Source organism: Rhineura floridana, chromosome 1, assembly GCF_030035675.1.
Source record: "Rhineura floridana isolate rRhiFlo1 chromosome 1, rRhiFlo1.hap2, whole genome shotgun sequence".
In the NCBI taxonomy this organism is placed as follows: Eukaryota; Metazoa; Chordata; class Lepidosauria; order Squamata; family Rhineuridae; genus Rhineura; species Rhineura floridana.
The window spans coordinates 122,909,116-122,925,685 of NC_084480.1; the positions used below are offsets into that span (position 1 = coordinate 122,909,116).

The window sequence follows — 16,570 nt, forward strand, 5'->3', positions numbered from 1 at the left end:
TATTTTCTGGCCCACGTATACCTTTGATATGTTCTGGAGGCAGGATTGCTGTACTGGAAGGTGGAATATTTCACAACCTGCCAGGCTGAGAAACTGAAAGAGATAGTGCAGAGCAGCTGTCTACTTACCAGTGACTTGGTCAACTAGAATACGAGAAGTAATAATACGTCCATACTGGGAGAAGAGCTGCTCCAGTTCTTTCTGGGTCATAGTTTTTGGGAGACCACTGACATACAGATTTGCATCTCTAATAGAAGCTGAACTTGGTCGCGCATATGAAACCTGTGGAATGAAAGAGAATAAAGTGTTTTCTGTTCTTCGTGGAAATGACCTTATAAAAAGAAGATTCAACTACACTAGAATTTTCTTTCCAAGTGTGTGTTGCATTTTGTTAGGTAGCAGAGTAGGACTCCTTGTTTGAAATATGGGGGGGGGACTTATTTGCTAGGATTAACGGGGTTGTCTCACTTTTATTATTATAACACGTAAAGTCCAGAGTGTGCTCACTTTATTTCAAGATGAAAGCAGGGAAGGAAAACACAAGCATATTTAGAGATAGCTTTTTTTCCCCCACCCCCAATACCTCTACACGCAAATGAACAGTCATGGGAAAATGCTGTAATTGTTTTCTAGTTCACGGCTGGTCAAACAACCATGGGCCACCATACCCAGAGTAACTGCAGCCAGCTGGCCACAGTATGCAAATAGTGGTGTGATGCAGTTTTCCAGGTTATTCCTTGCGAGACAAAGGAAACTTAATTTCATTTTTGACACAAATGTATACACTTTAAAAAATCAAGAAGAAGTTTAAGTCAACAGTAGTATTATGACAAGAGAATATATAAACATAAATATTGAAAGTTGGTTAATGGCATAATCTGGGTATAAATCAGATTAAAATCAATAATGTTGCTTTTCCAGGTTGCTTCACCCATTTTCACAAAAAAAATCCTCAGGGTTTTTACTGGCATACACTAAATCAACTTTCCTGTTAACCTTTATAACTAAAGCCAAATAATTAACTATTGTGTTTAAAATATCTCCATGGAAATGTGTAAAATTAATATAGGAACAGGGTCTGAACTGCTGGGGTCTGAGAGTTTTACCTCATCCAAATGTCATTTACACAGTTATGCAACACACCTATACAATATACCATGGACATTCCATCTTTAGGACATTTATTTTTCTTTCTCCAAATTGTCCAGCACTTTTAACAATACTGAATCTTGGATTTAAAGTTTCCGCTTGTTCAACATGGGGCTGCAAATTCCCCTCATAACTGGAGCTATCCTGAAAACTGCCTCCGGAGGATCTTTGGACCCAAGCCAGAAATGCTAAGTTGGGAACTTCAAACTGAAAATATTTGGGGAGGGGATGAAGGGGAGATGTACTGCCTACACCAAGTTGCTTCTGTCTAGCACACAACACTGACTGCCTTCAAGTCGTTTCCAACTTATGGCAACCTTATGAATAGGGTTTTCATGGTTAGCGGTATTCAGAGGGGGTTTACCATTGCCTCCCTCTGAGGCTGAGAGGCAGTGACTGGCCCAAAGTCACCCAGTGAGCTTCATGGCTGTGTGGGGATTCGAACCCTGGTCTCCCAGGTCGTAGTTCAGCACCTTAACCACACCACACAAATAACCCTACAATTAATCAATTAGATTAATTCCCTGCAACGCATGACCATGCTCTCCTACAGAAGCAAATGAAAATGCCAGTGTCATTAAACATATATAGTCAATGAAATGTTCTCCTGCCACACAGAGGGAACAGCGCACCAGTCTGATGCTTTGCTCAGGGTCATGGGGGCTCATCCATATAGCATGCAGCCATCAACCACGGTTTAACTGTTATGTTCTAGCCATTGTAACAAACTGTCAGTATAGTGACACTTTCCATAATCCAAGTTTGTTTTATTCCCTCCCCCACAGCAATATATTTCCTTTTCCAAGAAGTGGGGATAACAACTAATTTTGGACAGGAACCTGTAGCACCTGCTAATATTTAAAATGTTAGCATTTCTGAAAGGTTCAAAAAGGTGGTGACACCAAAATAATCTTTACAATGCACATCAATTTCAAATTTTTAAAATATTTCTCATATTTGTTTTAGGAACAGTATCATATTGAGGTTCTTGGTTAATGCCACCAATGGAAATAAACTTCTGAAGGAGTCTGAAAAATGTAATACCACAAAAAAACAGAATTTACAGTAAGTTTACAGATGCATATCACACAGAGATTTCTATCTGTAGGGGACAGGATATCTGTAGCTTTCCAATGGTTAATATTGTATTGCTCCCATATGGTGAGAGTGACAATCACAGATGGCCTATGCTGAATCATGTTAAAGCCAGAAAGAAAGGAGAAAAATAAGTGGGTTTGATATATGTAATTGCAAGTTCTATGCCTGGAAATTCCCAATAGTGTTATGATCCTTCTGTAATAATTTTGCAGAGAAATTAAATTTCCTATTAAAACACCAAATATCCAGGAAGAGGTCTGCTGTTTCTGCAGTCCTTACAAAGCACCTACTTGTGAATTTGATAGAAACCAAAATGTGCGATTTCATAAAACTTAAAAGCTAGCTCTATACATTCAGTGTTACAAGGCAGACACAGTCTAAGTCCTAAATCTTATTTGCAGGGTAATAGTTTCACAGTATTTTTCCATGACCCATAAAAAGATGTCCTCCTCACCAGCTGTATCATTATTCCTAATGCATGCATACGTTATATCCCAATATACTGAATTAACTCCACATCTAATCATCGGCAGTGCTGTTTTGTAACTGGTAAAACCCATCACATCAAGGTAATAAGGAATCAATCCAAGGAGTACAGGCTTGAAGTCAAAAGATGGACTGAAAGCTTATAATTATACAGCCACCAGAGTGGCTGTATACTATAGTCAGCGGGGATTTTTCACATTCCACAATGTTAAATGGAAAATATCCCTCCATGCCATTCTGAGGCTTTCCATAAACTCATTTCAAAACAAAACCTTACAAAACTTATAGTTCTGAACTCACACAAGCTTGCTTAACAACCCTGTCCATTTTCATGGCGATACACAAGACAGTCAGAGAGAATCGAGAGTTCAAAGTCTAAAAAGAGAGAGAAAAACCTCAGAGCCCTTTTGGACTTTTTTCTGCGAGTTCTCATAATCTGTTGAAATTCATTAAAAATCAGCCATGTTCACAGAGTACCTGTAATCCTAATACTGACCTTGCTCCATACTCTGACCTTCATCTACTGCAGTTTAAAAGTTAAAAAAATGCCTGGTTGATTTTTAATTAATTTAAGAAATTTTGGCTGGAAGCCTATTATAACGCGGAGCATGCTCAGTAAGGTCCAACTGTCAGTGTTCTAAAAGCCTCACAGCTGCTGGGCTTGGCTAATAAGAAGGCCACACCCACACCAGACTTGATTTCACTTGAGACAGTCATGGCTTCTCTCAAAGAATCCTGGGAAGTGTGGTTTGTGAAGGGTGCTGAGAGGAGACTCTTATTCCCCTGAGAAAATGGTTAACAGTCAGCCACTCTGATTGAAGGTCTGTGAGAGGAACAGGCCGTCTCCTAGCAACTCTCAGCACCCTTCACTAACTTCACTTCCCAGGATTCTTTGAGAGAAGGCATGATTCGCTTTGAGCCATGGCTTTGAGAGAAGCCATGATAAATTGTTTTAAATTGATTTTAAAAGATGTGTTTTTAAATTTGTATATTTATTTTTAATGTTTTTAGTTATTGTAAACTGCCCAGAGAGCTTCGGCTATGGGCCGGTATATAAATAGACTAAATAAATAGATAAATAAATAATGATTGTCCAAAGTTAATAGAGGCCTGGTGTGGATGTGGCCAGGGACAGCTTTGTTTTAAATTTGGGTGGGAGGTAGAGTTGCCAGGTTCAGGGCCTGAGACTGATCCTGTATCTTTAGAAGAGAAAGTCAGCCAAGTGCAGGTGTTCTTGCAACAATGTAATGGGAAAAACCACAAGGTAGAATTCTCCTTTCCCCCTGCCCAACTTTGAAAGATACAGAAGACATCTTGGTTGGCAGGCCCAGCCTGGTCAGTTTTACCTATCCTAATCATGATTGCGTAGGAGTATATCCGATTCAACTCAATAATCATACAAATGATCAGACCTACCCCTACCTTTTCCCTCCTTCCCCTTTCTCCTCCCCTCTTCCTTCTTCCGCCTTCCTTGCCCACTCCAGCCCTCCGTCCCCCCCCCCAGTCAGTTTTACCTATCCTAAGCATGATTGCACAGGAGTAAATCCCACTGAACTCAATAAACATGCAAATGTCCTTCTTTTCCCCTCCCCCTCCTGCCTGCTCTCATCCCAATCCTCCCCTCTGCCTTTCCACCCCTCCCTCCCTCCTCCCCCTCCTCCCTTCCCCATCCCCTGTGGTCAGTTTCACCTATCCTAAGCATGATTGCCTGGTGTGTGTGTGTGTAAATCCCACTTAACTCAATAAGCATGCAAATGATCAATCCATTCTCAGCAAACTTACACAGGATCCCATTTCTTACCTCCCAGATTAAAAAGCAGGGAAATTCACTAATAGGCAAAAAACCTTGCGGTTTAAGAATGTACCTATAGCCCACAGATATTTCTACCAAACTTTAAAAAGCAGGGAAATTGAGCAGCTATAGTGAATGCACCAGGGGAGCAGGAGACCTGAACTCCTCTCTGAGATATTGGACTGCCCTACAAAGTTGTCAAAATGCAAACACAATATGGGTTGGTCTTTCACAGTCCAATCCACTTGCTGTGTAGCTTGGAAGAATTTGGTAACGTGCCTCTGAGCATATGGTGAGTGGTGGCAACACCTGTAATCAGCCCAAATAATAGAAAGAAGATATGTCCTGTGCTGAACTTGTTTTAGCTTTAAATTAAAGTTTATTATTAAGTTTATTATTAGCCAGGAGGAAGCAACGTTATTAAGACAGTTGATATAGTTCAGATGGTCACTTTAAATATGTCTGATTTACTTTGCAATTTTAGTGAAGTTTTCTATAGGAAATCATTTTCTTTTGCTTTTGTTTCTATGAATATATGAAGTACAGCAACACTTTGCAAAATTTATACTAAAAAAACTCTAAACATAATTGTGGAATAATGGCACTGACTTCTGCAGAATAGTCTCCAGTGGACCTCAGAAGTGTCTCAATTTGCACAAGATAAAACAGTGGAAAGTGAAATATATTCTAGCAAAATTCTAGGTGTGCTCTATGTTTTTAATTGATCGTGAACACCTTGCCTTAAATAAAGTGGTTTAAACATAGCAGGCTGAAAACATGCATCCTCTTTTTTCCAACAGCTAGAGTCATTGCTGAAGTAGCAACATATTGTGATCAGTCTGATTTTACATCAAACTGCAGTTTCAGATTCAACTGTTAAATGCACCCAAAATAGAAATAGAACATAACCTCCAATATAAAACACAAAAGGTTGTCTTCACCATCACATGACAATGACCAATAAAAAGGCTTTGAAATTAATAAAAATACATTTGACACAGATTTCTAGGATGAATAAGGGGGGGAATTTTCTGGTTTAGATTCTCTGTAGAAACATTAGTAACACAGGGAAGAAGCAAAGTAAGAACAACACCAACAAACATACAAAAATATCTCCATCTTTGGAGATGGCAGGTGTTGCCACCACTCACTATATGCTCAGAGGCACATGTTACCAAATTCTTTGAAGCTACACAGCAAGTGGATTGGACTGTGAAAGACCAACCCAAATTGTGTTTGCATTCTGACAAATTTGTAGGGCAGTCCAATATCTCAGAGAGGAGGTCAGGTCTCCTGCTCCCCTGGTGCATTCACTACAGCTGCCCAATTTCCCTGCTTTTTAAAGTTTGGTAGAAATATCTGTGGGCTATAGGTACATTCTTAAACCCCAAGGTTTTTTGCCTATTAGTGAATTTAAATATGGTTAATATGATATATGTTGAACACCAGCACCACTATTTCACAATTCCTAGTTTAACAGCTTTCCTAGAATTCTTATTTGACAGAACAGTTCTAAATGCAGTATCTGAAATCATAACTAAGATTTCTCTAAAATTCTTTTCTGTTTGGGGAAAAACACAGCAATCTTGTTGAAGACACGACACAATGCTTTTATCTATAATGCAGCAGTCTCTGCACAAAAATTAGATCACTATTGTGAAAAACAGTGCCATTATGTTGTAGATGTGACATGCCATGGTAGTGGTGCAACACATAATATTATTTTATGGTGGTTCTTCCTCATGTTTCACTGCTACAAGTACACAGGAACAGGAACAATACTCTGCCTATGTGATACTTTGAGATATTACAGTCAAGGTAGAGAAAAAAAAGTCTGCTAAAAGCTGACAGCTGTGAAACCAGTGAATCCAGGTTGGCCACTAGTAGTCATTGTAGCGAGGGCTTCTTGCCATCACTAAATTTTGATGCTCCAATTTGTTCTTATATAGCCTGGGGGGAGGGGCTTCCAGAGGCCACATGCCTGAGTTTGTATTGCCTTATAGGTGGCTTTCCAGGGGTCACATGCCTATTGTGGATGGGGTCAGAAACAAAAGTGGGCAGAATAGATACGACTCTTACCTTTGTACAGTAGGCCACATTCCAGGGAGTGATACATTCCAGGGAGTGCTACACCCCTGCCCCCCTCCCCCAGCCACATGCACATTTCTTCATCCAGGCAAGCAAGGGGCGTCATAAATATATGGCAATCATAACTTTCTCTCAAGTCCTATAGCTCTACCTTCCTTCATATTTCAATTCCTAGCGCAAAAATGGGAAAACTCATGTATGCAAAAAGAATGGCAACCAAAGTAAGTTAAAAATAAAGCATAAAGGAAATTAAAAGCTATACAGGTATAAAATATGTAACACACACACAGTTATTCAGGTATTCATTTGGGACAATAATGGAGCCTAAACTTAATATTTTAAGATGTAATCATACATACACTTACCTGGGAGTAAGTCTCACTGAACTCAATAGGGCTTACTCCTGAGTTGACCTGAATAAAACAGTACTAAAACTGTTTAAACCTGCCACAATGCAACCTAAAATGCCAATATTAGGAGTATTGCCATCAAGATTTATTATCTCCTAGTTGGCTGGGATGACAAAGCTGAATCATTTTGACACTCATAGCAGTTGTGTCATAGGGCTCCAAGATATACCCTATTATTTCCTGACATGTACAAAGCATGATGGAGCAAACAATCTGAAAGATGTACCCCAGCATCTTCTACAACACACTCTGATCACAGGAGCTTCATTGGAAGTCTCCAAAAGGTAGTTATTTATTTAAGCAATCATTTGGATTGGCTCCTTAGCTGGACAGGCTCTATGGGGCTAGCACCAAACTGTAAAAGGAGAACAGTTTGCAGCTGACCCCGTTTTTCCTAACTCTGTCTTCAGACAATGTTCTCATCACAAAGTGTCAAACTTTACTGCGTGAAGTACACTGTCTTATTTGTGAAGTCTTTTAGCTCGTCTCTAGCAGGACAACCTTTCCCTAGGTGGATGGGGATGTGAAAAGGATAACTCTTTGCAGCAAGGAAGCTGAATTCTGTGAGCTCATTTAAAGCAGATAATTACACTTGAAATGGTGCAAAGCGGGTATTTATAAAACCATAGATTTGAAAGATACCTCTATAGCACCTTGATAGGCAGCCATCCAGTCTCTGCTTAAAAACCTCTAAAAAAGGAGCAATCAAATCAAGTTTTAGCACAATTTAATTAATTTGAGAAATATTTCTCAAGATAATGGAAACATTTCTATTTTCCATAATATTTCTTCATAAATATTAATACATTGTAAACTCACAACTTACTTGTCTCAAAATCATATTTCACTATAATCAATATATTTCTGCCAATTTAGCAGAAAAACACACACACCAGGATTTAGCAAGAGCAATGCTTGGTGGACTTTACACATAATGAAATTGTTTTATTGTTTATATTAGGATTTGGATTCTAACTTTCCACTAGACAGCACTGATGGTGGCTTACAGAAGAGACCAGCACAAGCATGGCAACCTGTTTAATAACCATGCACTTCCCCTTTCCGTTTCCCATTAAGTTTTGTGTTCATATTGGGCTTATGCAATATTTGTTTACACATAAGATTTGTTACCTGCCCTTCACCAATAGATAATAGAGCATGTTACAACAAATAGAAAATACAATTTTAAAACACATAAAACTGTTTCAAAATGGAACACAGCAATATAAATTCAGCGAAGCAGATGGGTCACAACAAAACAGTTAAATACCTTAACTGTTGAAGCCCAAGGTAAAGAGATGTGACTTCAACATGTGGCAAAATCTGTACAATGAAAATGCTGATGCAACTCTGTGGGGAAGGGGTTCTACAATCTAGGGGCTGCCAAAGAGAAAGCCTTATCCCAAGTTGTCATTCCATGCGGTTCTGAGGGTGGCATAAAAACTAAGATTTTAATGCCCAAGAATGCTGTTAGGGATGAAGATGGACTTTCAGATATTTGGCACCTAAGTCATTTAGGGCTTTAAAGATTAACACAAGCACACTGAATTGGGCTAGGACTGGGTGGGTGGTAGTTGTGAATGCAATGGGACTTTTAAACTGATTAATTATGCTCACTGACTTATGAATGTTTGCCCCGTATTAGATGGCTTTCCTGAGAAAGATCTTGAAGGGGGGGGGGAAAGGAAGGTCATATTGCTCACATACATGAACCCCTCCTTAAAGGCTAGGAGGATGAGATGTACAATTTGTGATTGAAGACACTTGGACTAACTTCATGGCATCATCTTTTTGATCAGGTTTGAAGAAAACAGTAAACTGGCCTCTTAAATAAAAAATCCTCTTCAATAATCTCCTTAAAACAGCCAATGGATACTCTCGCAGATGTATTATTAGAACAGCATCTGACATTCCAGTACTGATGTACCTTATTTCTGAAGGGCCATAACCCTGGAGGAAGGTCTCCATGGACACTGTATTCAGACTATATCTCTATAGGAGGGCCTCTAAAATGTGTTCTTACAGCCTCTCTGTTTCCCACTCAGCCTAACTACCATTCAGTTTTAGTGGTATGGTGGTCGGAAAGAAGTTATCCATGAGCAGTTGATGTTCTCAGCAGTCTGAGAAGTAGATGCCAAATGATTAGCCTTTTCTGCATGCTGAGCTGCACATTATGTCCCTGGAAGGAACTCCTCTCGGAGTGCAAAGATGAAAAGTAGCTGACCATGGTACACATGGAAGATAACAAATTTAACACACTGGGATTTGCTCTGCCTCACACTTTTCTATTTCAGCTTATTTTATTGCATCTATTTACTCCAAGCATGCCTTTCCATCTAATTTGGACCCACAGGGTGGTTCATAGCCACTACATTTCAAATAAAATAATGAAAAAAATCACAATAAAAAATGCTGTCAGTGAAAAAAATCACTCACATGCACTGATAAGCACAAATCTAAACTCATATTCCATAAAGATCTGATGAAACCAAGGTTTTTGCTTCCTTTCTAAAGAACAAAAGGAGCTCCTCATGTGAGCAGGAGAACATACCACAATCAAGTTGCAACCCAGGATAGATATATTTAAAAGCAGGTAATTTAAATAATTTATTATTTAACACACCAAGAAACAGATAATTTAAAGTCACTGATCAAATTTCAAACAGATCCATACAATTCCTGAAGAGGCATTCATGCTAACTGGTTGCTGTATAAACATGAAACACAAAACATCAATTTGCAGCTAATTAAAAGCTTTTATACCACCCTGGAACAGAGTCTAAAACATCTAGTCAAGCAACCCTTGTGCTTCTTGCACTACAGAACTTTTATCTGTTCAGAGAAGCAATTATGAAATTAAGGATGACAAATGTGCTGTTGGGTGGGGATATATCTTTGAATAGCCCCACACGTCTAAGGAGAAGCATGGGAAACCCTCTCATCATCACACTGAGCTTCAAAAGACTTCTGAAAAGTAGTGAAGTCCTACTGGCTTTTCAAGGGCTCCAAAGTTCAGCAGAACAGGGAGAACACATGGCTTTCAAAGCATCTGAGACTCAGAGGAACAACAGGAAAAGTTTTCTATCTCCCGCATTCGAAGAAAAGCAGTATCTCTCCGTAATGCTCTGCTGGGCCTTGGAGATACTTAAAATACCTCCAAAACTCAATGTGACCAAGCTAAGACCCTACTCCTCCCTCAGCCTGGTGGAGGTGAGTATCATAGGGTATGTGGCAAGCGGAATTTTTCACTAGCTATCGAGGCCTACACAAATATGTGGATCCCAGTTTCTGTACATCTTTGGCACTATGGGCTTAACTAAACATCAGTGTGGGGGATCTGTGATCAGGATGTCCTACAGTTTCCTTCTCTTTACTTCAAACAATTGTGCAGTTTGCCAGATTCCACTGAGGATAAAATAATGGGGTATGTATATTTAATCTTTAACTATTTGGGGATAGTTAATCCTGGCTGAATTGCACCCCCACCCCCCAAAAAAGGTGTTAAGCATCCATTATTCTTGAGTAGCTTGCCTGCAGTCGCCGCTGCTGCTGTCTCGTGTGCGTTTCCCATATGATAATCTATGCGGGTTCATAATTCCCCATTGCTTAATGCTGATAGGTGAAAAATGTGGCTCGAGAGACAGACGGTTTAGATAAAACCTCTTTAAGTAGAGGCTGCTGTTTTGTGTCTCAGATTTAATTTCACAGAAATACGCAAACAAACTTGGGTCCAGCCTGTTTCATGACATGCAACCCTTGATCATTTCTCTCTCAAGCGCCTCTCAGCGAGATGTTACCAAGTTTGTGTTTTGTGGGGTTTCACGTGTGGGATAGCATATCTTTAGTTCTCTTTCAACTGTTGTTCCTGAAACCCATTCATAAATGTGTTTGCATGAAAGTAAGTCACACTGAGTAGCTTCAGGAAGAGGTGACAATTTGGATACAAGAAATACAGCAAGGAAGAATTACATACACACAATGGTGTCTTTTCCCCTAATACGTTTGATGTTTATTTCTCCCAAACAAATTTTAATTAAAGCATTTCTTATACCAAAATGCTCTAGAAGATGTGCTGAGATTCCTTCTGTCATCTCAGTCAGGGAGTCTGCTAGGAAGCACGGTGAGCAGTACACTAACAGAATCCCTATTCTGACCCCAGTACCCCCAACATAATGATACAGACACTTCATACGTCACAATGAGCATGTAGGGCCATCTACTGAGAAGAGAATCTTCATGGATTATGTTGCTTTTCCTCCGCATGGGCTGCATCAAGCACCTAGCTGGCAGCAGTTGACCTCCTTAGAGGAAAGGTAGGATATATTCAGGCACGGTTAACTATTCCCAAACAGTTCATGATTAAACACACACACACCATTCTTTTCTTCTCAGTGGAATCTGGCTCCTACTGGGAGGTGGGACAGGATATAAATCTAATAAACAAATTTAAGCCAACACTAGCCTGCCATTTCACCCAACAAAAGGTGAGCCCCATCATTCAACAGAAAAATCACAGATTTTATTATTAGAGACGGTGCCAGAATTAAAACAATAACTGCAGTGTTTAGGAGGTGAATTCTTTGATTCCAGGAGCAAGATGAATTTAAGCCAGGCTGCAGAAGAAATAAAGAAAAGTAGTGGAAACATACTTAAGGGAATTCTCCTCATTCTTTCCTTTTAAGAGGATCACATGGCATCATGGTGATGTCAGGTGATCTGACAAGATGGGATGGCACTGCTCATCCATCTGTCAAAATTGCACACAGGGAATGAGGGAGTTCAGGATCAGGTCCACTGGCCAGATCCTATTTTCCATCCTTGCCAATAAATAAAATAACGCTATCACCTCCTGCAAGTGGAAAAACACCCCTAGATCCACCCATGAAAAATAAATAAATAAAAGGCAAAACTAACATCAAACATTTAGGAACTAGGCCTGCATTCATTCAGTCAGTAGTAGTACATTCCAGGAGTAAGTTTAATCAAATATCTAGATCCCCGGGGCAAGTTAGTGCCCAAAATGTTACCCAGATTTACTTTCAAGTGCCGTCATGGGCTCCTGCTAAGAGGAAGGGAGGGATATAAATCAAATAATAAATAAATAAATTGAAGTTTCCACAGGAGATCCAGGTCATCATATTCTACCACCATCTGAGAAATACTGCATGAAGTACACACTGTGCCTCTTATTCAGAGGGTCTTTGATTACTGGTGTACTGGTTAAGGTGTTAGAGCAGCCTTTCCCAACCAGTGTGCCTGCAGATGTTGTTGGACCACAACTCCTATCAGCCTTAGCCAGCATTGCCAATGGTCAGGAAAGATGGGAATTGTGGTCCAACAACATCTGGAGGCACACTGGTTGGGAAAGGCTGTGTTATACTAAGCCCTGGGAGACCAGGGTTCGAATCCCCACATAGCCATGAAGCATTGCCATGAAACTCACTGGGTGACCTTGGGCCAGTCAGCCTCATGAAAACCCTATTCATAGGGTCGCCATAGGTCGGAATCAACTTGAAGGCAGTACATTTTAAGCAAAAGATTATAGTCACCAGCCCTCTCCACCACAAAAAAAATCTGGGCAAGCCCCCATCTCATAGCATTTGACTTCTTTCCCCAATCTGCAACTATGGCACTGTTTTTTAAAAGCTTTTTTTTTCCTGACATGATCCCAGCAAATCAGGAATCACGTAAGTAGCATGATGACATCAGTGACGACTGAGATAAATTTTTACCTGTACTAGAATCCAGAGTCGGGGGGGGGGGGATTGAAGTGCATTTTCTATTCCAATGAGATTTCCAACGTATGGTGGCGTGATATTTTGACTCCAGGTATTTGTGTCTATGGTGTCAGAAGAAGCGTGTGTGGCAATACCCAAACACCCAGATCCAAAAAATACTAATTCAAAGGAAGTAGAATGTTTGTGGTCTTGAGTCCAGCACTCTTTGTCGACCTGTTCCTGACCCATTTTTCTATGAAAAACGATGGAGTGTTTTCACTACCCCAGTTGGCTAACATTGGCTAGGGTAGTAAATATATCCCAATGCATTTCTGAGATATTTTATGCCCCATATGGTTTTTTGCTTCCAGAAGCAAACCAATAAGCGGTAACTGGCAGAAATATGGGGATACTGTATGGGTGACAATTTGTAAAAACTGTTCTGGAAAGACTATCCTGGGTAAATTGAACAATGAAAAGTGTGCCAGCAGTATGGTTTAGTCCCACAAGTCTAAAATAATTTAGAAAGATGTTTCCTGCTCTTTTTGGTGCACAAATTGAAAAATAATTATTTTTTTACATAAAAAATGAAACATATACACTATACTCACATTACTAAGTGTCAGTATTTGACTCCTGCAATGGTTTAACAGAAACAAACTCTTGAGTGAGACATTGACCAGGCTGGAGGAAAAATGCAGAACTGCTGCACAAAATGGTTTATTTTAAAATGAGGAATTCAGCTTACTTTGAGCTAGAAAAAAGTGTTGGTTCCTTATTGGTAGTGACAATGCCTAAGATGACTAGCACTAATGAAAAAAAGTTATCAACTAATGCAGTGGTTCTCAAACTTTTTTGGTTTGCGGCGCACTGTAAAACATAAAAACTTTCTGGCGCACTTCGTGTACAAAATTAAAAATATATTAATATATTTTAAACTATAAATAAAAATAACTTAAACTATAGAAAACTATTACCTTATTTTAATTCTTAAAAATCAATGTGTTTAGGATTTTGATTATGGAAATTATAACGTTTGCACAGCTTTCATGTCCTATTCTAAGGTCTTACTTCTGAATAGATATAGTCAGGATTGCATTGTAAAACATTATCCAAACTCCTGTGCTTGTTTGTGGAGAGATCACCCCTTATAACTGGGGTTACCATGGTCTTGTGTGCCCTACTACCACCTCGATCTGGACATGGACCTTCACCAGTAACACCAGGTATACCCACATAAATTCAGCTTTTTCTGATAATAGGGGGACACCCACCCACCGAATATTTGGCTACATCCACACCACACATTTCAAGCATAGGGCTTTCCCCCAAAGATTCTTGAGAAGTCTAGTGTGTCAGGATACTGTTAAAAATAAATGCTGGGTCTTTAAGATAAAATAAAAAATGGAAACACTTATAATTAAACACTGGCTATGGATCCTACTGTATTTGCCTTTTCGATTATAAGCCTGAGGGCAGGGTGTAACTTTTTAAAAAATATTTGAACAACACCTCAAGTATTTTAGGCACTACAATGATGATGATGTCCACCACAACTTGAATCCATCCAGAACAAATAATGGGAAAGTAGGGCAAGGGTGTGTGGGGGGAGACCATATCTATTTCACTACCTTCCCCCACCTCAGAAATAATAGAAACCTGGTGAGCACCCTTAGAAGGGGTGGCCCTGAAGGGACTGAGGCGAACGTGAGAAGGGTTTCCGAGAGGCATGTAAAACCAAAGTTCTCCCCCCAGCACTCCTCACACAACACGGCCCGACGAAAAAGACCGCAGCAAGGCGCGACCTTCCCTTCAGCCAATCAACTTCCGAGCTCTAGTGAAGGCTTTCCAGAGCAAACCCCCACCTCAAGCGAACCCCTTAAGAGCCAATCACGTTAAGGCGGCTTGAGATGGAAGGTGGGCAGGCACTGTGGGACTGAAAGGAGAGGGCAGGGAAATCCTCTCTCCCTACCTCTGCCACCTTCTCACACTTCCTTTCCTGTCCCACCCCTGCCCCAGTGCGCCCCGGTTCCCTCTCAAATGGGTTTCTTCTAATTTTTAAAATATATTTTCATAATATTCGCGGCACACTGAGCCACCTCTTGCGGTGCACCAGTGTGCCGCGGCACACCGTTTGAGAATCACTGAACTAATGAAATAAATTTGAGGGACATGTTATCATAAAAAGTACATGCATCTTGTCAAGAAGCCTTTTAGGGTTTCTTTAAAAATAAATATCAATCAGCCTTCACCAGCCTGGTGCCCTCCAGATGGTTCAAGTTCCATGAGCCCCAGCGAGCACAGTATTCCTTGCAATCTGCAAAGAAAATAAGCCCTTCCCTTATGTTACAACTTGAAATCTCGGCTCGTTAGTTCCCAAAGATTCAATTATTGGTCCTTCCAGTGCCCATTCCACTCTCAAATGTGTGTTCTGAGTACTTGCCAGGTTCTTATCTCTCCACAGCTTTAGAATTTGGGTTGATCGGCCACATGAACAAACTCCATACTGAACCTCGTGTGACCTGCTCATTCAAACTTGTCACAGCTGAAAGAACAGTCACTCTGGTGTCTTTGGTGAGTGCTTTTATAAACAGCTCTAACACACTCTTGTTCAGCAACCATTTGTGATGAGAGAAATTCTGAGCATCTGCTTGTATGCTCTGAGGATGTGAAAGCTTGCAGAGCACTCAAGAATATATGTACTTCATTATTTTCTGACAATGGAGACAGAGCCCATTTTGAACAGGGACAGATTTAACTAACAGGCTAATGCCGAGGCCCTGTGACTTCCATAATGTGGTGCTGGAAAAGTCTCATTTTTGCCTAAAAAATTATCAATTAGAGGGGTCCCTTCCCAACAGCTTGGCCTAGGGCCCATGATGTTCATAATACGGCAGTGGTTTCAATGATGCCACTCCTGCTGAATAATAATAAAAAGTTAATTGAGCCAAGACCCTCAGCAATTTTCAAATGGTGCACAGGGAGAGAGAAAAAAAATTAAAATTAAAGGAATGCCATAGTTAAATGTCAACTATCTGGGTATGAGTCTTAATATCTGGCCCCTGCTCCTCTGCCCTCATTCACATGTAATGCTAAGCCAAGCAAGCCATGGCTTAACACAAACGACCACATGGCAGCTTTGCTCCTCCCCAGTCATTTTTGCTACTACACTGACCTACGCTGTGGTTTGGCTTAGTGTGTCATCAAAAAATGGGCTCTTGGTTTAGCTCTCACAGACAAACTATGAACCGTAAACCATAAGACAAACCTTAATTATAGTTTGTGGTTTGTTTGGAGAGAGCTAAACTAGGACTGCAGGCTCAGACAACACACTAAACTAAATCATGGCTTAGCTCAGTGCAGTACAGCATCAAAATGAGCAGAGAGGAGCAAGCAGCTCCTCAGGGAGCCACACATTTGCTCATTCACATTAAGCCAGTGTGCTTGGCTTAGTGTTATGTGTGAACCAGGCCACTGTCTGGCCATTTCCACCTGGACAGAAGTGTAAGGGTCTGGCTCCAAATACAAAGGCTGCTTACAAAGGCTGCTCTTGGATGAGACCGATTATCTGGATCCATTTCAGTTGGGTTTCAGACCTGGTTTTGGCACGGAAACAGCCTTGGTCGCCCTGTATGATGACCTCTGTCGGGACAGAGACAAGGTGAGTGTGACCCTGTTGATTCTCGTTGATCTCTCAGTGGTTTCCAATACCATTGATCATGGTATCCTTCTGGGACGACTGGCTGAGTTGGAAGTGGGAGGTAGTGCATGGTAGTGGTTCTGCTCCTACTTGGCAAGTCGGCTCCAGTAGGTGGTGCTTGGGGAGTATT

The 16,570-nt window shown here is 40.5% G+C and overlaps 1 protein-coding gene across 26 annotated transcripts in view; it reads right to left on the bottom strand.

The window, feature by feature from the left end:
- The window catches only part of ELAVL2 (ELAV like RNA binding protein 2), a 142,414-nt gene that overhangs the window by 20,894 nt on the left and 104,950 nt on the right, over window positions 1-16,570 (bottom strand). For all 26 annotated transcript variants that reach the window (XM_061631015.1, XM_061631208.1, XM_061631198.1 and 23 more), the window contains one exon: window positions 129-282. In XM_061631015.1, the coding sequence (XP_061486999.1) occupies window positions 129-282 (154 nt within the window). The remainder of the gene's footprint in view (window positions 1-128; window positions 283-16,570) is intronic.